The 22,431-nt window shown below is 35.5% G+C and overlaps 1 protein-coding gene across 1 annotated transcript in view; it reads right to left on the bottom strand.

The window, feature by feature from the left end:
* The window catches only part of DNAH12 (dynein axonemal heavy chain 12), a 188,842-nt gene that overhangs the window by 75,107 nt on the left and 91,304 nt on the right, over positions 1-22,431 (bottom strand). Inside the window, exons 37-45 of the mRNA XM_081524814.1 lie at positions 20,761-20,912; positions 17,391-17,529; positions 16,193-16,359; positions 13,627-13,882; positions 11,535-11,834; positions 10,889-11,067; positions 9,212-9,404; positions 7,832-7,993; positions 3,628-3,822 (exon numbers count right to left, since the gene is read on the bottom strand). Coding sequence (XP_081380940.1) covers positions 3,628-3,822; positions 7,832-7,993; positions 9,212-9,404; positions 10,889-11,067; positions 11,535-11,834; positions 13,627-13,882; positions 16,193-16,359; positions 17,391-17,529; positions 20,761-20,912 — 1,743 coding nt within the window. The remainder of the gene's footprint in view (positions 1-3,627; positions 3,823-7,831; positions 7,994-9,211; positions 9,405-10,888; positions 11,068-11,534; positions 11,835-13,626; positions 13,883-16,192; positions 16,360-17,390; positions 17,530-20,760; positions 20,913-22,431) is intronic.

Here is a 22,431-nt window from a genome sequence, read left to right as displayed (position 1 = left end):
CTTGCTCAATAGAGTATTCCCAAACTTCATTCCATTTAGATTCAACAAGATGCTTGTAATTTTTTTCCTTTATAGTAGACAACATGCATTTTAAGATCAATTTTTTCAGTGTTCAGCCCTCTATTCTAGTAAAAATCAAGCTTTTTGTTCAAATACTCCATTAGTTTAAAAAAAAAAGTGTTAAGCACCCATTACCAGTATATACATATTTATTAATTACATTCATATGGTATTACTGTACCAATATGTTTTTAAACCTCAAAAAAGGCTTCTAAAGATTTGTTATTAACAGAAACGTATTTTTGTAAAATGTCAAGATAAGCACCATTTTCTGATCATGTAACTCTTTTTATTCTGAAAAGCTTCTCCCCAAAGCTCCCTGGCAGACTTTAAATCCAGATCCACTGGTAAGGAGCAGGTCATGAAAAGGCTCATGTGTCAAACAGTCAACAGTAAGAGGAGTGGGAGCACCAATGTGACTTAGGCCAACCAGGAATGAATCCCTATTAGTCTCTGCCTACTTGGGTAGCAATTTCCCAAACAAAATCAGAATTCTGTCAGCAAAGATGGAGTGGGTAGAAAATGGCTATTGATAGGTAACCATGACATCATAAGCTAATACTGTAAGTCATGACACACCCTGGGAATAAGCTTTATTATTTAAAAAGTTGATACAAATTCATATTCCGAGTGAAAGTGGTCACTTAGTGGTGTCCGACTCTCAGGGATCGAACGCAGTTCTCCCGCGCTGCAGGTAGACTCTTTACTGTCTGAGCCACCAGGGTTTTAACCAATGTCTCACCAGATCTTGTTAAATTGTCATTGTTTTTGGTCTTAAAATGTAGCTGACACAGAGCTTGAGCTAGCTCCTGCTAGTTTTATGACAGCTTTTTACTGTCCACTTATAACTGCATTGTATATCTTCAATTTTCAGTTCATTGCAAGAATCCCTGAGGGTCCCTTGCATACTATCTACGACATATGGCCATCTGACATACAAACTGAGTGGGAAAGTGAAAGTAAAAGTGCAAGCTGCTCAGTTGTGTCCAACTCTTTGTAACCCCATGGACTATAGCCCGCCAGGCTCCTCTGTCCATGGAATTCTCCAGGCAAGAATTGTGGAGTGGGTTGCCATTCCCTTCTCCAGGGGATTCTCCCAACCCAGGGATCAAACCGGGGTGTCCTGCATTGCAGGCAGATTATTTACCACCTGAGCCACCAGAGAAGCAATGTCAATTCACATGAGATATTTCATACACAAGTGAGTATTTCAGTAAATTCTACCCTTATCTTCTGAACTGTTTCGGCACCTCTGGTAAGTTTACACCCTATTTCGGAGAACAGAGATCTATCCAAAAAGTCAGTGACTTCTCGACTATGTGACACACACTAGTTCACACTCACTTCCCAGCCTTAAAAGACTCAGGCCTCAAACAATGCCATCAGTGCCCCTGACACAGTTCCTGTATCCCCACTGTTTCACTGTAAAATCTTGGTTCCTCTCTGTTACCCATTTAACTTCCCTTATCTATTCACAACTCCTAGTTCCTTCTTTCTTAAAATTTCCCCCAATAAGTATGAATCACATATAATAGAACAGAAAGTCTCATGGTTATAAAAAACATATGCAGAAATAGAATTGTACTTATAAGATTTCACCAAAGAAAAACTTTTAACAGGCTTTGTTTGTTTGGTTTTGGTTTGGGGCTACTTAATGAAAGCAATATTAAGATACAGTTTGCATAAAGGAAAACTGTTTCACATGACATTCATTGTTGTATAAATTCTAAAACATCCACTAGCTGAAGCACACTGCAGTCCTCAAAAGGGCAGAATTACTGTTTTTCAAACATGCAATTGATAAAGATGAAAGAGAATAAAACGTGTTAGTATTAGAAAATTATTTTTAAAAGAAACTATCCAGGGTCAAGCTATAGACCACAATACATTAGGCATAAAACAAAAAAAAAATAGAAGGCACCATGAGTTACCCTTCTCAAGAACATAAATACTGAATGGTTTTCCACAGGCAGTGATGACGAAAGAGAATAAAATGCACTAGTATTAGAAAATTATTTTTAAAAGAAATTATCCATGGTCAATCTATAGTCCACAATACATCAGGCATAAAACAAATAAATAGAAGGCACCATGAGCTACCCTTCTCAAGAACATAAATACTGAATGGTTTTACACAGGCAGTGATGATTTGCCCTGTTTAAAAGAGGTGATAGCCTGTATCATTTGCTGCTAGCATGACTGAAACTGTCACCCAGCTAGTCTTCCTGTCTCTTGTTTTGCCTGATTCCAAATCATCCACCATAAAGCTTCCAAGAGTTTTGGGTTATTCCTAAAACATAGACTAGCTAAATACATGTTAATGCCCTTGCAATGTCTTTGGTATAAAACAAAATTCCTAGGCACATTAACACATTCCTTTATAGCCTGGCACCCACTCAAAGCTCCAACTTAACTCCTGTTGCCCTCGTTGCCAGTCAGCCACACCAAACTATTTAACTATTTGCCCAAATGAGCCACATTCTCCCCACTGTTGCACCTCTGCGTGTGCTATCCTCTTATGATGGTTAATTTTATGTGTGCCTACATATTTGGTTCAACATTATTCTAGTTGTTTCTGTGAGGTGCATTTTGGATGGGTTCAACATTTAAATGAACAAACTGAATAAAGCAGATTGCTCTCCCTAATGTAAGTGGGCCTCATCTAATCAGTTGAAGGCCTGAATAGAACAAAAAGGATGAACTTCCTCAAATAAGGGGGAATTCCTCCTGCATGATGGCCTTCGGGTGAGGACATTAGTTTTTTTCCTGCCTTTGAACTCAAGCAGAACACCTTTTCCTAGGTCTCAAGCCTGCTGGCCCTCAAACTGGAATGACACCATCAGCTCTCGTGGGTCTCCAGCTTGCCAACTGCGAATCTTGAAAATCATCAGCCTCCGTAAAGATGTAAGCCAATTCCTTATAATAAATATATGTATAAATAGATAAAGATATATCTATCTCTAAATATCTTTACACATATACATATGGATGTGTATATATATGTATACATGTACATACATATATATATATATAAAAGATACATTCTGCTGGTTCCTTATACAACCCTCCTCTATGTAATGAATTCATTTTCATGCTTCAGAGAGACACTGTCTTAATAAGCACACCTTTGCATGCCGAGACTATGGCTCTTTTATGTAACTGACTGCTCATTTGCTGGCTGTCTTTTTTGTCTTCCACTCTAGTATATGAGATCGTTTTTAGGGATCATGGAGTCTTCTCAGTCCCTGGTGCTGCCATTAGAGTGAGTAACCAAAAAACACTTGATAAATGGATATTAATAGAAGTTGAGTAAGATTTCTGTAAGAGTCCGAAAGATTTAGTTATCTCTGATGGCCCAGATGGTAAAGAATCTGCCTGCAATGCGAGACCCAGGTTTGATTCCTGGCTTGGGAAGAGCCCCCGGAGAAGGGAATGGCACCCACTCCAGTATTCTTGCCTGGAGAATCCCATGGACAGAGGAGCCTGGCAGGATACCATCCATGGGGTTGCAAAGAGTTGGATACAACTGAACAATTAACACACACACACATACTGCAAATTACAAACCTGAAACCAGTCAATGGTACAGCAATTGATGAGGGATGGGAATTGCCGCAAGCGATTTCGAAAGGCATCTCCAATGGGGCTAAAGGCCACTACAACATGAAGATTTTCTTTGCAGTGATTCACAAAGAAAGCAAACAGGGCTAAGGGACTGAGTTCACCGTGTTTATTGCCAGCCTGAGCCACAGGACGAACACCCTAGGGAATACCAGAAAAAGCCTCGTAAATAAAAACACGTAAGCTGATAAAAAGATGAGTAGATATTGAAATATGAAGAATTTTTATTACTCTTCTTATAAATATCTTGAAATTTTTGTTTTTATATCAATATAATAGCTTTGATATAGCCTGCGCTTAGAAAACTACTTTCAATTCCATAATTCTATACTTTAAAAATAAGTATGTGTCCAAAATTTAACTTATAATAATAGTCACAAAAAGTTCACCAAGATATACATACGGGACACTACAATTCAACACTGGTTTTAAGAGGAAAAAATCCAAACAACTAAAGCATCCAGTTAAAAACATTATAAAACATTCATACACTGTAATTTTAAACAACTGTTAAAAATAATGAGATGCATCAACATGTGCTATGGCAAGATCAGCAAGAAAAAATAAATGCAAGGCCAAATTGTGCAAGCGTATGCATAATATGATCCTTTTTGTTAAATTAAAAAATACATAGGTGCATATGTGTAAACATACACTTTTTATGGAAGCAAACACAAAAAACTACTAACAGTGGTTCCTTTGGGTGAGATGGACTTAAAGGAGAATGAAAGAGAGGGATTTCATGTTTTATTTTGGATATTTTTCTTGGCTTATATCATTCTTTTCATTTTGGACATTCTTCTGCTATTTGAACTATCTGACTTTATTCTTACAATGTTTGTTATTTTTTGAAATGATAATAGAGTTTGGTAATGAGATTATTTCACTCAGTCATGTCTGACTCTTTGTGACCCCATGGACTGTGTCTGCCAGGCTCCTCTGTCTGTGGAATTCTCCCGGCAAGAATACTGGAGTGGGTAACCATTCCCTTCTCCAGGGGATCTTCCCAACCCAGGGATTGAACCCATTGCATATCCTGCATTGGTACGTGGATTCTTTACCAATTCTTTAGCCACCAGTGAAGCCCAATGAGATTATACATTACTTCTATTTTTTTTCCTTTATATTGGATTGACCAAAAGTTCTTTCAGGCTTTTCCATAATGGTGTACAAAAAACCCAAATGAACATTTTGGCCAACCTATTAATATCTCTACATGAAAAAGGCATCTTACATGAGGTCTGGCATGATGGCTTTAGAACCAAACCTCTTGAATTCAAATTCCAGCTTGCATCTGATTATCTATGTGACCTTGAGGCAAGTTACTTAATCTGTTACTTAGTTTCCTTATCCATAAAATGGGGGAAAGAGTACTTACCAATATATCAAGGGGTTGTTGAGCGATCAAAGACTTACTACATGTGAACACTTAAAACAGTTCTTGTCTCATAGGTAAGTACTTTTCAGCTTTCTATATCCTAACTTTCTCCTTCTTCAAAGTAGAAAAGGTTTCATACTCAATAAATTATCTTATAAACAGATTTTTAAAAGAAAATAAAATTTTAAAAGGTAGACTTAAATTTTTTCCAATAGCAAATTTCACAAGTGATCACAATGATCATACAATTTGCAGTGTGATGATAATGAATTTATTCCTAAAAGAACTCTCTACTCTAGATATGTGACAGATATAGATCTATGGGAAACTGTAAATCAACTTTGTTTATTCATCCTGACATTAATTCTCAAATTAAGATTATTATGATCAGTGTCAATCTGTGAAATTATGTTCAGGTTGTCTACCTCCATTAACTCTTGAGTTAACAGGGGGACATTCAAATACAGAAAGGTAAATCATGGTTGTAACTGTAGAACAAGAGTTCAAGAAAGGGACAAGATGGTGATATAAATATAGGCATTATTTACACAGAAATAATAGTTAATGTGGTCTTCCCTGATGGCTCACTGGTAAAGAGTCCACATGCCAATGCAGGAGATGCAGGCTCGATCTCTGGGTCAGGAAGATCCCCTGAAGGAGGAAATGACAACCGGCTCCGGTATTCTTACCTGGGAAATCCCATGGACAGAGGAGCCTTGTGGGCTACAGTTTATGGGGTCACAAAGAGTCGGACACGACTCAGCAACTAAACAACAACAATAACAAAAGTCAATGCTTCTAGAGTAGAAGTAGGGAGTAACATCTACATGCACATAGAAATACTAATACTTTGGGAGCACAATTGATTCTGGGAGCAAGAAAAAGAGTAGTTATTGAAGGAGACAGGGAACAAATGAGGGAACTTTCACAGCAAAGAAAAACATATTTTTAAAAGAGGAATGATGAGTTATTTCCAAGATGAATGATAATTTTAAAAGAGAACTGAGAGAATATCACTAAATATGGTAAATAAGTCACTGAGAAATTGAGAAAAACTTTGCAGAAATTTAATTCTGCAAGGAGTGCAAACAGAACAGTGGAAAAGTAGACTGGAAATGGAAGGCTGAAGCTACAATTGTAATGCTAACATCAGAGACTGTGCTGAGTCTGTAAGAGGTGATCAGTAGGCAGGATCAGGCCCAAGCTCTATAGATGAGTTATCAGGAGTTTCAAGTAAAATCTGTGTCAGATGGATGAAATAAGCAAAGTCCAAGACCTGGTCTTCAAAGTGCAGGGTATGCAAAGAAATTAATATAACTTATCTTATATACCTTTTATATTTTTAAATATTAGTACAAAGCAAGCAAAAAAAAAAAAAAAGGATGCACTTTGGTACTTCTGAGTTCTGACCATGGGTGGAATATGAAGGGAATAATTTCTTCAAGCTATTCTTGGATCATACCGTAAAATAGTAAAGCCATGGACAAGCTCTGTAGCAAAGTGATGAGAAGAAAAAGATAAACAACCATTAAAGTGAGCAGAAAAGCCTTGCAAAGTTTAGAAAATCCCAATCCCCAAAGGGTCCCATTCCCTGGAAAGGAGCGTAGGGAATATATTTTTCCTATGGGTTAGGAGAATCACCATTCTTAGGAACTTTTAGCCACAACCTTGATGCTACCCAGATACAAGTAGAGAACTTGGATTTTTGTTTTTTTCCTTTCTCCTTCCCCACTCCAGGCCATGAACTGGTTGTGCATCACATTTACTGAGGGCTTTCTAAGTGCCTGACATTCCATTACTACCTTATTTCATTTGACGGTGCTGTGTAGGAGGAACTATTTTGTGTATATAATAGTTTCATTTCATAGATGAGAAAAGCAGGGTGCTTGAACTACGAGGGGGAATCCATTTTACCCCATATACTATCACTGGAGGCTGGAATGAAGCATCCTGGTATGAGTGATGTATTCTGTGGGTAAAAGTAGTTATGGTAACAGGAAAGGGGAAACTACTAGCTGAAATCTTGTATGGGAAGATCTGAGTAATGGTGGTCAAAGGTCAGGACATCTGAAGTAGTGGGTGCATCAAAAATGTATTTTTTTCTTTCTCAACTAAATCACAAAGTATGATTCCCAGATGTACCAGAATCAATACAAGTAGTTTTATTAAACTTTGAAAATTTTACTAATTAGTGGCAAACTATAAAAGTGAATCAAGTAGTGTTTTAAGGCTATATTTTCTCATATGACTGTAACCATAAGACATGATTTCATTTTATTTTTTGACATATACACACTACTCTGTACAATGAGAACCTACTGTATAGCACAGGGAACTCTACTCCATGCTCTGAGGTGACTTAAATGAGAAGGAAATTCAAAAAAGAGGGAATATATGTATATGTACAGCTGATTGACTTTGCTGTACAGCAGAAACTGACAAAGCAGTGTAAAGCACCTATTCTCCAGGTAAGGAAAAAAGACATGATTTTAAATCTTTAATCACTCATAAAACATGCTAAATAAGATCAAATGGATGAAACACTGTCATCATTATGGAAAAAGATGAGTTAAAATAATTAAAATTCTGTCTCATAACTATACTTCTACAGTTATAACTACTTAAAATTTACCAAAAAAGTATTAAAATAAAATATACATTAAGTTTTTGATTACCAAAATTCTCTGCACAAGCCATACTTATACTGAAGAACAGAAAAGTTTCAAGGTAACATTTCTGAGTTGGGAGCAGCACTCCCTGAAAAGCATTTACCTCCATCACTTCTTGTTTTTCATCTGCTGCAAAAATATTAGGTACTTCTCCAGTATTGAGCACACTGTCAATATCCTCTAGAAAAGCTTCCTCTTTAATCTGAGTGTCCGTGATTAGAAAGACTGTCTTCTGGCCCTTCATGCCCACATTCCTTAAAAGGGCCTTAAAATAAAAATGTACTTAGAATCAGAATCTGGTGGAAATCCGTTTTTTTTTTTTTTTTTGCTTTCCTTCCCCTTTCCTTTCTTTTGATAACAGCATCTCAGTTTTAGAGTAGTACCTCTCCCACTGGGGCTTCCCTTGTGGCTCAGCTGGTAAAGAATCCACCTGAAATGCAGGAGACCTGGGGTTCGATCCCTGGGTTGGGAAGATTCCCTGGAGAAGGGAACGGCTACCCACTTCAGTATTCTGGCCTGGAGAATACCATGGACTATAGTCCATGGGGTCACAAAGATTCAGACATGACTAAGCAACTTTCACTTTCTCTTCTCCCATTCTGGTGGCACTGTCAATCTGGGCCTCCATTTTACCCATCCCTCCAGTGGGAGACTCCAACTGGCCAGTTTTCCAAGCCCCAAGGCACAGTCATTGATTCAGAGGCAGGCTTATGATTTAAGAGGGCCCATTCACAGTCTCACTTCAGGAACCAAGATGGATTTGAAAAAAGAAAGAATCTGTCCATCTAAGAATGGAGATATAAAAGCCAGTTCTCCACATTCACTTTTAAGATGTAGACTTATTTAGTACATGAGGGTCAGAGAAAGTTTAAAAAGTCCAGCAAAGTCTCTCTTGTTTTTTTCCACTTTGGGTCATCTCTCTTCCAGGGCCAGCAGAACCACAGGCATGTGTGTATGAAGCCCCAAGTATGCCCTCCACTATTCTATTGGTTACTGGAACAGCAGCACAGCTCTAAAGAAACTATTAAGATTTGACAACTTTGATGACATCGTCATCACCACTGAGGTTTATATCTAACAGTCTACTGAAAAAACACATTTGTCTGAAATAAGGCCTTTCTGAACTAGAATAAAGATAGAATCAGCAGCAGCAGCAGCATGGTAAGAATGCAATGGATAAGACTTAAGTTATAAATCCCACTCTGCTGTGCATACCTGTTCTCAACTTCAGTTTCCCCATCAGTAAAACACAGAGACAACCATACCTGCTACACTGAATTGTCATACTTGTAGAACGAAAGCACATATGTAAAGCACTTCAAAGAGTGCTCAGCACATGCAGTAACTGCCTAGGGATAGTATTATTATCACCATTATCATCATTGCATTCAGTACACAGCTAGCTATACAGGTTGGCTCTCTCTTTACAGATAAAAGAATCCACGGATGTTATTTTACACACTAGATTTCCTCATGATTTTACCTTCAAGTCCTCTCTCCACTCATTCATACCATAACTCTTTGAAATTTCTGGTTGGAAAATCTGCATTTTTGCCATGGATGTAGCCAGACGAGTTAAAGACTGACGACCACTTCCTCCAAGTCCAACAAGCAAAGCATTTCCACCAGACTGCTTCAGAATCCGACATATTCGTGATAAATGTTCCAATACATACCTATGATATATAGATATTATTACACTTGAAAACACGAATGTAAATGTTTATTTACCCATAACTATTGCTTTACTTTCCTAGAAGGATGGACTTTGCTGTCCCATATGTTACTAACTCAATTTTAAAGATGTAATCATGAATAAGTGTGGTATTTCAAATGCAGTTACAATTCGACCATTTGATGTAAAGGAAAACTATTTGAAGTACAAATTCAGGAAACCTAATATATGTAAGTTACAAAATTAAATGAAATTGTTAACTATTTGTACTGGAGTATATTATTTTTATTTAAAAGATTTCTTCAGAAATTCCCTGGTGGTCCACTAGTTAGGACTCTGTGCTTTCACTGCCAAGAGCCAAGGTTCAATCCCTGGTCAGGGAACTAAGATATCACAAGCATGGTAAAAAAAAAGAAAAAATTTATTCAACATTTTAATACTAGGATTTCTATGTGAGAACTAGGAAGTCCATTATATACTAAATAATACATTCAAGAAAGGTAGCTGCACTAGCAATCAGGGAAATTAAAACTAAAGACACAGTGTGATACTGACAAAACTAACCAAATTTGGCAATCCTAAGTGTTGGCAAGGGTGAGAAACAATGGAAGTTCTTAAAAACAATGATCATTTCTGAAGATACTTTGGCAAAACTTAGTAAAGTAGAAGATGCTAACATACCATGACATAATAATTCCACTTCCAAGAATATAGCCTAGAGAAATCCTTACACATGTAACCAAGGAGACTAGAATATTCAACCCTTTTTCATAATTACAAAAACTAGAAGTTACCTAGTTTACAGTACTTAGTATCTGAAACAGAAATCTATCTCAGAAGAGAGATTGCATTGTGTTAAAATTATACAGTGGAATGCAATACAGTAGTAAAAATTTGTTTTTTGTGAATTTCACAGTCTGGAATAAACCAACTTGCAAAGGAATATGCACAGTATGATATCACTTAGATGATTTTTAAACATGCAAAATAAGACTGCCTGTATGTTTAGGAACCTATATGTGTACATGCTCAGTCACTAACTGTCCGACTCTTTGTGACCCCATGGGCTGTAACCCACCAGGCTCCTCTGTCCGTGGGATTTCCCAGGCAAGAATACTTGAGAGGGTTGCTATTTCCTCCTCCAGGGGACCTTCCCAACCCAGGGATTGAACTTGCGCTTCCTGCATTGGTAGGTGGATTCTTTACCACTGAACAACCTGGGAAGCCCTTAGGAACACACACATGTAGTAAAAATCTAAAGAAACACATGAGTTTCTTTTTACCCCTGCAAGGAACAATGCGAATGCAGTGAGGGAGGGTTGGCTACCCAAGAGATTTCAAATAAATTGCTAGAGATTTCAAATAAATTAATTTAAATAAATATTCAAATAAATTCAAATTTAAAAAACTTTTTTTACATTCTAAACATTTCACAATAAAATTTGACAAATAGTAATTTTAAGCATCAACACCAAATACAGGTACCTAAAAATGACAAGATTCATTCTTGTTTTGTGAGTTTGATTATACTCATCTAAACACTGGTCCACAACATCACTAAAATGATGAATATTTGGAATTTCAATATAAACCCTGTCATCTCCTTCAAGGTCAGGATTCAAATAGTCACCAAACATGAGATTTCTTAACTCCTCTTCAGTTATCTATAAAATGGAAATCAATGAATTACAAAAGTTAAATTTTTCTCCAAAATAAACTTAATTCTTTTAAACATTCAGGTAGTAACTAATACAGTTGTATAATTAACACCTGAAATTACATTATATCCTGAGGAAATGAAGAGCTTTTTTCCATCATATAAGTTTCCCTCCTCCCCCCTACACTGGAAAGGTCATTCTAAGCACCCACTTAGTGAGTAACTACTAAGGGATAGTCACCATGCTAAGCACCTTATATCTACTATTCTCATTCAATCCCTAACATATAACTTCTATGTTATATACATAACTATTCTGAAATCAAATCTTCTCAAGCTAAATATCAATCTATGAGGAAAGTTAAAAAGAATATGATTGTGAAGGAGTAATAGCATTCTTTTAAAGATAAGTTGGTGTAATAATTCATGCTATTAGACTGTTTTAACTTGTTTTTAAGCACTAAATATACTCACTGGTGCATTCCCTTTCCTCAAATGTGAAAAGATACTATCAAATGATTCTTTAAAATGGTCCTTTACAACATTTTTGGTTAAAGTGAACAGCCAGAATCGGTCATTGTCGTTAATGAGGCGATCATAAAACACTCGGAGAACCTCATGCACAAACAGACGGATCATAGTGTGCTTGCCTTCCACAGCATCTCTTTCAATGAGCAAACAGCCCTGGATGACACGTGAAAAATCCCGCAAGTTGAAAGTGTAATGAGATTTTGTGGGAGTGGGCAAAAGATTTTCCATAGATTGTTTATATATCTGAATGTGAAGAAAGCAACAAAGGAAAAAATCAAATGCTTATAATCAGCAAAGCCAACAACACTGTATAAAGTCAACAACAATATAATATGCTGTAACAAAAAGTATATTATATAAAACATTTTATTTATTCTATCAGATTATATTGGCTTGGAAAATTGTATAGTTCTGCGTCTAGCATGGCATATTATCTATTTATTTTGCTTTACAGCACTTGACCAGGAATTATAAAGTTGAAGGAACTTAATATCATCTGATTCCATCCAAGCCCAAAAAGTGACAATGCTTTTACTTCCCAGTAATTATAGTTGTTCCATTTAAAGGTGAATGATCTGGGATTAAACAGTGAACAAAAACTTCAGCAGAAAGTGAAATCAGACAATGTATTCTGAAGCATTCGACATGAAGAAGATGATGAAACAATTTTCTTTGACCACCACTGACTTCAAATCAACATATTCTCTCCCTTCCCTTCTCTCTCTTGTTTTCTCTCTCCCTTCTCTTCCTTCTATCTTAATTGGCTATAATATCAAAATGAAGTATATTTTTACTACATGCTGAATTCATTAAGTTTATCATTCTCTTGAAGAGATATAAATTATATAGAGAAAGATCCAAATAAAATTATTTTTTAATTTATAAATTTATTTAATTTATATCTTCTCTAATTCATCTTCCTCCCCTAATCTCCACACATGATAGGTGTTACCAAGTGTGTCAAAGACAGAAAAAAAACCAGAAGATCCTTTCTGTATTCTACTCTGCCTAACCAACTCCCTTCTCTTTCCAGGATATATAAATACATAATACAAATATCATATTTTATAAATAGAAATACAAATACATTTTATAAAGAGAAGCACTTTTCTGTATCAGAATAAGTATAGTATAATTATATAGTATAATAAGTATACTTATAATAAGTATACTTATAATAGTATATAAGTATAATTACCATGGACTATCTCTTTGCTATTTTAGTTTCTCTATTTTAACAACACACTATTTCACCAGAACAGGGGCAGAAGAACTTTAGAAAGACACAATGCTTTTGGAACTGATGGAATGACTCTAGGGGGCTTTTTGCTTCTGGTTGCAGTGATCTCAACCTCCAGAAAGCCTAGTTCAATGAGATTATCACTAAATTACTTTAAATACATTTTTTTTTTCCTTTTACCATCAGCTATGACGCTGGCTCTGGCCTCTGAACACAGGCAGGTAACATACATTGAGTAAGTTAAGGGCTACTCTTTGGCCATATGGACAGTCTTGTTTTCTAGTCCCACCCTTGTGTCCCACCTTTTTTTTTTTCACTTCCACTGCTAAGTTATGCAGTCTGGCAAAATAAGGTATTCATAAGCTGCTTAAGTTTCTTTCTTTCTTTTTTTTTACATAAACATGAAGAAAGAGAGAGAGAAAAGGGAAATTTAATAAATACTAGAATAGGAACCCAACAATTAAGTTAACACCTACAATGTGGCAGATACTGGTTCTGGATGATTTCCTTATAACAACCTTTGTGAAATAGATATTAGCTCCCATTTTAGTGATTAAAAAACTAAGGTTAAGTTGCTTGCACAAGGCTAGATAGTTAAGAAATAGTAGTCAAGACTCAAATCCAGCCAGATTTCCCAATTTCAAAGCCTACAATCTTCCTGTTTTCAAACCTTCCTGACAGTGAAGACAAAAAGTAGATGGCTAAGGGGGAAAAGAATAAAACAAAAACAAAAACCGAAGGATCAAATGCAGATATATGTACTATTAAAGACTTTGTTCTGCATTCTTTGCTCACCTCCATAGTCCCAGTGACAATCTGGTTCCCAACTAAAAAGTACTCAGGAGGAAAGTCACGAGTCCTAAAGTAGAACGCTACAATTGATGAGAAGATTCGGACCATAGTTTCATCACTGAAAGTATTAATGGTGCAGATGTTGAAATGCCGAATAAAACGGGGAGTGACTGGATTTCTTCCACCACCTGGAGGGCCCATGGCAGCAATCAGCTCTATGTCAACCAATGTGATTTTACTTGTGTCCTTCAGGTCATACCTTGAAAGCACATAAAAATCCCAAAACAGTCAGTAATAAAGCCAACAAGATGGGCTGAAAAGTAGAGCTCCTTTGAAACTTTATCTGATTTTAGCTTTTCTAAAAGGAAGAAGATTAGATATTACTTGGAGTAAAAGAGAAGTTTTTTTAAGGATTCCTATAATTTTTACTTCTTTTTGTAAATTGAGGTATAACTGACATAACATTAGTTTCCGTGTACTACATAATGATTTGATATTTGCATATATTGCAAGATGTTCACCATAATAAGTTAACATTTGTCACCAGATACAGTTACAAAATTTTTTTTTCTTATGATAACTTTCAGGATTCATCGTCTGAGCTATTTTCAAATATGTGATACAATATTATTAAACTATAGTCAACATGATGTACATTGCAGCCCCCTGACCTACTTGACCCCCTTTACCTATTTTGCTCCACCCCACCTCAGGCAACCAAAAATCTGTGGAGAAAACTTGTTTTAAAGCAGCACTCTGCTTTTCCTTTCACTGACACTGATAATGCTGTCCAGATTCTGGGTATCTAGAATGTCCCTTCCTCTTGTTCTTGCCTTTCTTTTTTCCAATTCTTCTTTCCATTTAACTCTCTGCTTTGTGTCTTACACTCCAAATCCAGAAGTATGGATGAGAGATCAATCTTTTTTGTAGCCGGTTATAGGCAAGATGGCTATATGTCCCACTTTGTCTAAGAAAATTCTTGTTTGTGCCTATCCTGTAGTAACTATTAACATCCTCCCTTTTCTCTCAGAAATGTCCTTATTTAGACAATAAGCTATATACTTACTCTACTTACAGCTAAGTTCTGATTCCTTTTTCTCATCTCAAATCTTATCTTCAGAGCACAGAAGGATATATAAAGAGAACCTATACATTTTTGTTACATAAAAAGATGCCCATTAGGGAATAACAAAGGTTTTTTAATCAAAAAAGGGTATAAAATGACTCAGTTTAGTGGGAACTGCTCAGAGTGAAAAGGCGCCTATTTCCAATAGATCATAAAGTCCTTTAACATTGAAATTCTTGCAAAAAAGGGGGGTGATGGTGGGAAAAATCTATATAGCCAGTCTTTAGTCTAAAAGCACCATAGAAAATATGAAAATATGACCTGGTTTTTGGCAACTCTAATAACTGTCAATAAGGGACTGGTTAAATAAATTATAGTAAGATTCACAAAACTAAATAGTATTAAAAGCCAATAAAATAAATGAGATAGACAAATAATATGGATGCTTGTGTGTGTGTTAGTTGCTCAGTCGTGTCTGACTCTTTGTGACCCCATAAACCATAGGCCGCCAGGCTCCTCTGTCCATGGAATTCTCCAGGCAAGAATGCTGGAGTGGGTTGCCATTTCCTTCTCCAGGGGGTCTTCCCGACCCAAGGATCAAACTCGGGTCTCCTGCATTGCAGGCAGATGCTTTACCGTCTGAGCTACTAGGGAAGCCCAATAATATGGATAGGTAAATGAAACATATAAATAATATAGTTAAATATATTAAGTGCAAATAAGTTATAAAACATTATGTGCAACATGGGTCTTTTTTAAAATAAAAATATATTTATATAGAAAAAAAACCTTGGAAGAATAGAGAATACACTATTAACAGTGGTTATCTCCTGAAGGCAAGATTCCAGGGCATGCAATAACAAAACAATATATAATCCCAAAAGATGATTTAGCTTCATAAGTAATCTATCCTTGCCTTGAGATAAAAATCATAGCATATTAGGGATTAGGAAAATATTTTAATAGGAGGAAATAGAGAATTATTCATCCTAACTAAAATATACAATGTCATATGTGTTGGAAACTAATCATATTATTGTAAAACAGGGTGGAAGGAGTGGAAGACTTATTCATGAAATTGCTGTCAAAACCAAGCCATCTCAAAGATATGGTAGTCCCAAATAATCATAGATAATATAAGGAATTTAAAATGGTGGAAACATAGAGTGCTGGTTATGGTTACTTAGGTTGGAGACTATCCATAAATTCTCAGTGCTGGGTGATAGTAAAAGATATAATTGGTAAATTCTTTTTAATAACTGAAAGTAGTAGCTTAAAAGGGCAAAAACTAACACATTATTAAATAAATATATTTCCACTGGTGGATTATTCTTCCATGATATAAAAAAGTATAGGAAGGTATTCTAAAATTTTCCATATAAGAAAATCTGAACAACCATTTTCTCCCATTAAGTAATTTGCAAAAATGTATTATTTTGATGTGAAAAAATAAAAAAGAAGTTACTTCAACATAGCTACTTAAAACTTCAGGTAAATACTTACCAATTCCCACAGTCAAAAAATTGTCGTAGTAATTCAATAGGAGGTTGAGCTCCATATTTCTCCAATGCAGGCATATTCATGTCATCTATAAAAATTATACACTTCTTTCCCATAGGTGGTCCAAAAACTCCTTTGCGCCTTTTATCCAGTCTAGCCATAATAATGTTCTAAAACATAAAGAAGAAAGTGTAGTATATTTAAAGCCATACCTAACACCAGAAAAAAATTAAGTCTAATTATGTAAGGTAATAATGTCAAGCATTACCATGTTATTTATTTAAATTTATTCATTTTTAGGGTTATACGAAACTTTATATTCAACATCATTCAAAGAGCATATATTGAAACCCTTCTATGTGTTCAGAATTGGTATGTACACACCTATTTATATATTTACATTGTACACACACGCACACAGCAAACTTTTTCCCAAACTAGATACCCCAACATATCTATTAACTTTAACTTAATTTTTAAAAGCACTAATCTAAATTTGTAGTATTTTGAAATCAGAGAATTCTATAAGCTTATAACAAAGAAAATAAGCACCACAGGTCAGGTGAGAATGGATAGATATAATTCTAGGAATGGAAGGTAAAAATGGTAATTAGAAAAGATCTCATGTGGTACTTTCATAGGTACTTTCTAGGAGTAAAAGGTGGGTCACACAATAAGAAGTCTATGGTTTGAAAGATCTTTCACTGACAGAACTTCAGTAAGCAGCAAATGCCTCTAAGGACCATCTGGGAGAGTATTGAAAGAACAAGTTAAAAACCTCTCTCTCTACCTCCCTCCCTCCCTCCCTTTTCTTATACTTCATACTTCTCCAGTTAAGAAATCAACTGTTGCTTCTTGGGCTTGGGGAGAAAAAAAGCTGACAAAGCTCAACAATTCAGTATTAACGCAAAAATGTTCTCTTGAAATTTGTCCTTAAAATGTGATTTTTAAAAATTACTTTAAAGCCAAAAATAAAATGTTTGAAGTTTTATTTAAATTCATAGAAGATTTACTAAAATACAGTTTTATTATTCACCATGCTGTACACCTGAAATTAACACAACACTGTTAATCAACTGTACACCAATAAAAAATTTTAAAACTACCAAGCTGTTTATAAAGAAAAAAATAGTTTTAAATGCTAATCAAATAAGTAAAAAAATTAAAAATGATAGATCCATGTTTCTAACTTTTAACTAACCTGAACCTGGTTGGCACTGGTCCGTGCAGAGAAATTAACATAAAAAGGAAAGTACAGGTTCTTTTCCAAGTGATTCATCAGCTTATCCTTCACATACACTGATTTTCCTGTACCCGTTGGACCCACAAAAAGTAGTGGCCTTAATGAAACAATGAACATATCATCAGAAGGAGAAAAAGTCAGAATATATTTCAATTAGAGAAGGCTGGAGTTAGTTAAAAACATAAATAATAATCAAATCATCTTCATCCAAAAATTCACATTTTAATTTATCATTGCCATTTCATAAAAGACTGATAAAAGTAACAACTGGCACACATTTTTGCTTACTTTCAAAACTTAGATAGTAACACACTATTATTTGGACAGATGTAACATTGTTATATGCTAAAACAAGTAGTCACATGCTTAACTTTTCAGAAAAAAAAATAAAGCCAGCGTTTGTCTCCTCAGAAAGTGCTATATTTGTACTTTTTAGTTAGAGATACAGGTGAGTGTGGAATATTAGGGTGACGACAAAGAGAGAGGTTGAAGCTGTTGTGCAGTTATCTCAATACCACAAGATTTCTGTAAGAAAGTAAATGGCAGTGAATTCTAAAAAGTAACAGCTGTATCTACCCATCAATAGCATTTTTTAATCAAGTCAGTATAACTAACTGAAAATACCCATCTAAAAGCAAACTCTAAGGAATTCTCTATTCTAGGAGCTTCAAGTAGGGTTTCTCATTTTTGAGTAGTCTGAACTGATTTAAAGGGGAAAAAACTCCTGAGTTTATGTTCACAGAAACCTGGAGAACTCCAGTTTGAGACATACTGAAGTGAAAATTAAATACTATCATTCTAAGTGATAACGTGGCACCATGCACGACATGAAGACAAACACACAGCCTGGCATTAAAACTGAACAGCAGTATTCAGTATACAAAAAGTCATCTATATGACCCAAATTACGATAATATTAATTTTAAAAATTACCATTGAAGTAGAAACATGAAATCAATACTACAAACAAAAAACAGATCAGTTAGAATTATAGTGATGCCTGAGAATTCATCTACACTTTCCAGTCTGAGTAACACTCATGTTCTGAAAAACTACTTATTAAGATAATTTACGAAATAAAAAACTTTTCTTAACTTGGGGCCTACGAGCCAACTGAAGAAATTCTTACAGTATTCAGAACTTAGAGGACATAAAGGCTGTATCTTTACTTTCACTACCCTTAATGAAAATGGAGCAACTTATAATAGTACCTGTGTGCTTGTCATCAACAGACATCACAGATGTTATACTAAATATAATTGTTAGATATCTCAAAAATATCACTTACGCCTATTACTTCTTCAAAATTATGATCATCATCAGACTCACTGCTAGATCTTATTATTTAACATGTTAATAAAGAAGCACACATATTAACTACTGGAGTTCAAATTTTTCAATATGTTAATAAATGTATTTTAATATGTGGTTTTCTTTATAATCCTATGTTTTTACTTATTCATTTGAAAGCATTATTCTGACAAATGGTTCATGGAACAAAAGAATTCCTATACTAGGAACTCCTGAGAATTGACAAATATCTAACATGCCTAAAGTGAAAGTGAAAGTCACTCAGTTGTGTCCAACTCCTTGTGACCCCATGGACTATACAGTCCATGGAATTCTCCAGGCCAGAATACTGGAGTGGGTAGCCTATCCCTTCTCCAGCAGATCTTCCTGACCCAGGAATCAAACTGGGGTCTCCGCGTTGCAGGTGGATTCTTTACCAGCTGAGCTACCAGAGAAGCCCAACATGTCTAAGGAAGACTTTGTTCAGTTCAGTTCAGTTGCTCAGTCATTCAGTCGCTTTGTGACCCCATGGACTGCAGCACACCAGGCTTTCCTGTCTATCACCAACTCCTGGAGCTTTCTCAAACTCATGTCCATTCAGTTGGTGATGCCCTCAAACCATCTCATCCTCTGCCATCCCCTTCTCCTCCTGCCTTCAATCTTTCCCAGCATAAGGGTCTTTTCAAACGAGTCAGTCCTTCACATCAGGTAGACAAAGTATTGGAGCTTCAAGCTTCAGCACCAGTCCTTCAAATGAACATTCAGGACTGATTTCCTTTAAGATTGACTGGTTTGATCTCCTTGCAGTCCAAGGGACTCTCAAGAGTCTTCTCCAACACCACAGTTCAAAAGCATCAATTCTTTGGTGCTGTTAATATTTTAAGATTTTAACATTAGCCTCTAAATGCAAAAATGCAACCACGGGACAAAAAATAGGGACAAAATAATGTTCCTCCCTATTTCATTATTGGTCCATAAAGAAGACTGAGTGCCAAAGAATTGATGCTTTCGAATTATGGTCCAAAGGACTGCAAGGAGACAAACCAGTCAACCTGAAAGAAATCAACCCTGAATAGTCATTGTAAGGACTGTTGATGAAGCTGAACCTGCAATATTTTGGCCACCTGATGCAAACAGATGACTCATTGGAAAAGACCCTGATGCTGGAAAAGATTAAAGGCAAAAGGAGAAGGAGGTAGCAGAAGATGAGATAGTTAGATAGCATCACTGATTCAATGGACATGAATTTGAGCAAACTCTGGGAGATAGTGGAGGATAGAGGAGCTTGTTGTGGTACAGTCCATGGGTCGCCAAGAGTTGGACACAACCTAGCAACTGAACAACTATGCTCCCTCATAAGCTATTTTTATTTTTTTAATCACACAAGATAAAACTGTCACAAAATTCACTCAGAAACTGGTTCTTCATCAAAAACAAACCATGACATTCATGCATATTATGTAAGCTTGTCTAACTTAAACATTATAAAATTAATGATAAATTATGGCTAGTGTTTTAAGAGAAAAATAACTATGAAAGTGTTATTAAGAAAATTGGTATGGATATGCCTATGGTATGTGCTAGGCTGTTCATCTTTTTTGATGTACTCTTCTGATTTAAGTCTGAGTCTTTTATGTTCATCTTAAATGATGAAGAACTGGCACAGGACGTATTTGAACAATGCCAAATGAGAGAATCAATGTTAGTCTGATTCCTAAGGAGTATGGTGAGCCTGTGAATAGAATGCCTGTTTTTTCAACATTAACACTGTAACTGACTTTTAGTCCACTATTACAAATAAGAGAAATAAAAGGTGGCTTATGAGGCAACAAAGTAGGATGGCAAAGGTTTGGAGTGGGTGACAGGAAGTCTGGATTTCAGGTTTACTGAGAGCATCAGATGTCACTATGGAAATGTTAGTAGGTTGCTCAGTGTCTCAGTTATCTGAAAATGGATTCTGAAGTTCACTTAAAAAATCCTATGATTCTATAAGAAAAGTATTGCAATATTTAAAATGCATGTTATAACAGTTTCTTACTTTGCATAGGTAATACTCAAATCCATTAGAAATGTATATCTAATTGTGTCCATGGTAGGGACTATGATATCTTGAATCTTGACACGTCTATCTCCTAAACTAGTACTTTTAATTAATTCATTCCAGTGGATCCAGCGACCTCGGTTTTTCAACTATAAGAGAACATAAGTTTTAAAATATTATAACCATGCACTTGCTATCTAACAGGCTCTTTTAACATAGTTATCATATATGCTTTTTTAAACTGTATTTAGTCTTTTCCTCCTTTTTATTGTGAAATATTAGATTCATCCAAAATAATGTATACAATGTATTTAATTCATGAAGCAGACTGACAACCATCCATGAATCCACCATCCAATGTAAGAAACACACATTTAGTTTTAATTTTCCTTTTCAACGATAACCTGAAAAACTTAATGAAATCTAGTTATCACAAATTCAACATATATAAAATTTCAGATATTTTTGCCTCTATGTCCTCTTAACAGTCTAATTTTTCCAAAATGCCTTGAAGATGTCCTTGTGCATATATCAAGAATTTATTTGAGAGCCACTCTGATGTGGCTGAAGCTACAATTAATAGGACTTTGGTTTGATGTTTTCATATTTTAAAGCAAATGGGAAATAATCTCAAGAGAAACAAAATATCAAATAAACGCATTATATTTGTTTCTCTAAAATTATTCTGTTTGGCATATTGATCCAGGCTGATATTCAGCCAGGACATATTAGAAAGGCTGAACCAATTGATACATTATTGAACTTCTTCTGAACCATGGGCTGAAGATCTGCTGTCTTGACACCCTGAGTGATCCTGATTAGGGAATCCACATTCCCCCACTCAGATATCTTCCTCTCCAGGTTGTCCTGTACTTCCCTGGAGATCCTAAATGTCTCTCACCAACTTCTCACATTTCATCAGGCAACAAAAGAGTTAACACCTGGCAAAGAAGGAGATCTCTTGGGCCCCGCTTCAGGGCTATGGTAAGTATCTAAGAATTTTTAAATATTTTCTAACAAATTGTATATGTATATGGTTTGTGTCTGGATTATGGTAATTTTGCAAGTTTGGGTGAATGATTCTTTAGTAATTCATGTTCTTAATTTCTGAGGTTTTATCTTTTATTTTTATCAAAGCTATATATGCACATATTTTAGAGTCCAAGTTTATAAGGCCAAGGAAAAAGAGCAGTTTCCCACTCATTTTCTCCTCTCCAACAGCAACTTACCTTTGCCTGTTTCAGCTAGATGTTTTGATATTTACCTTCAACTCTTAAAGAATACGCTTGGGTTATCATCTCTTGATTTTTTAGTTTCAGACGTTATTTTATTGACTTCTCACTGTGACTAATGTGAATGAAACTGTCTTTCTGGTCTTATTAAAATTCTGCATTAGCATGGTTTTAGGGAGACCTTTCTGCACTGGCAATCAGGAGAACTGGGTTCAAGTCCTGGCTGTGCTAGCCAGTAGCCTTTCTAGGTTTGCTTTTTCATCTACAGACCTTGAGATTCATGTAAAATTGTAATAAGGCTCTATCCAGACCTTATGGTTTTGTGAAGTAAAATCTGCATGAATCAATGATTATGTAAATGATTGCTGTTTAAAAGAATCTTTTTGTGAATTCTTTTTTAAATTTGAGAAAACAGATTTAACATAAATCTGAAATT

This window comes from Giraffa tippelskirchi, chromosome 9 (genome assembly GCF_054371585.1).
Source record: "Giraffa tippelskirchi isolate mGirTip1 chromosome 9, T2T-mGirTip1v1.2.pri, whole genome shotgun sequence".
NCBI lineage: Eukaryota > Metazoa > Chordata > Mammalia > Artiodactyla > Giraffidae > Giraffa > Giraffa tippelskirchi.
The sequence above is the reverse complement of the archived record's forward strand: the minus strand, read 5'-3'. Positions and strand labels throughout refer to the sequence as shown.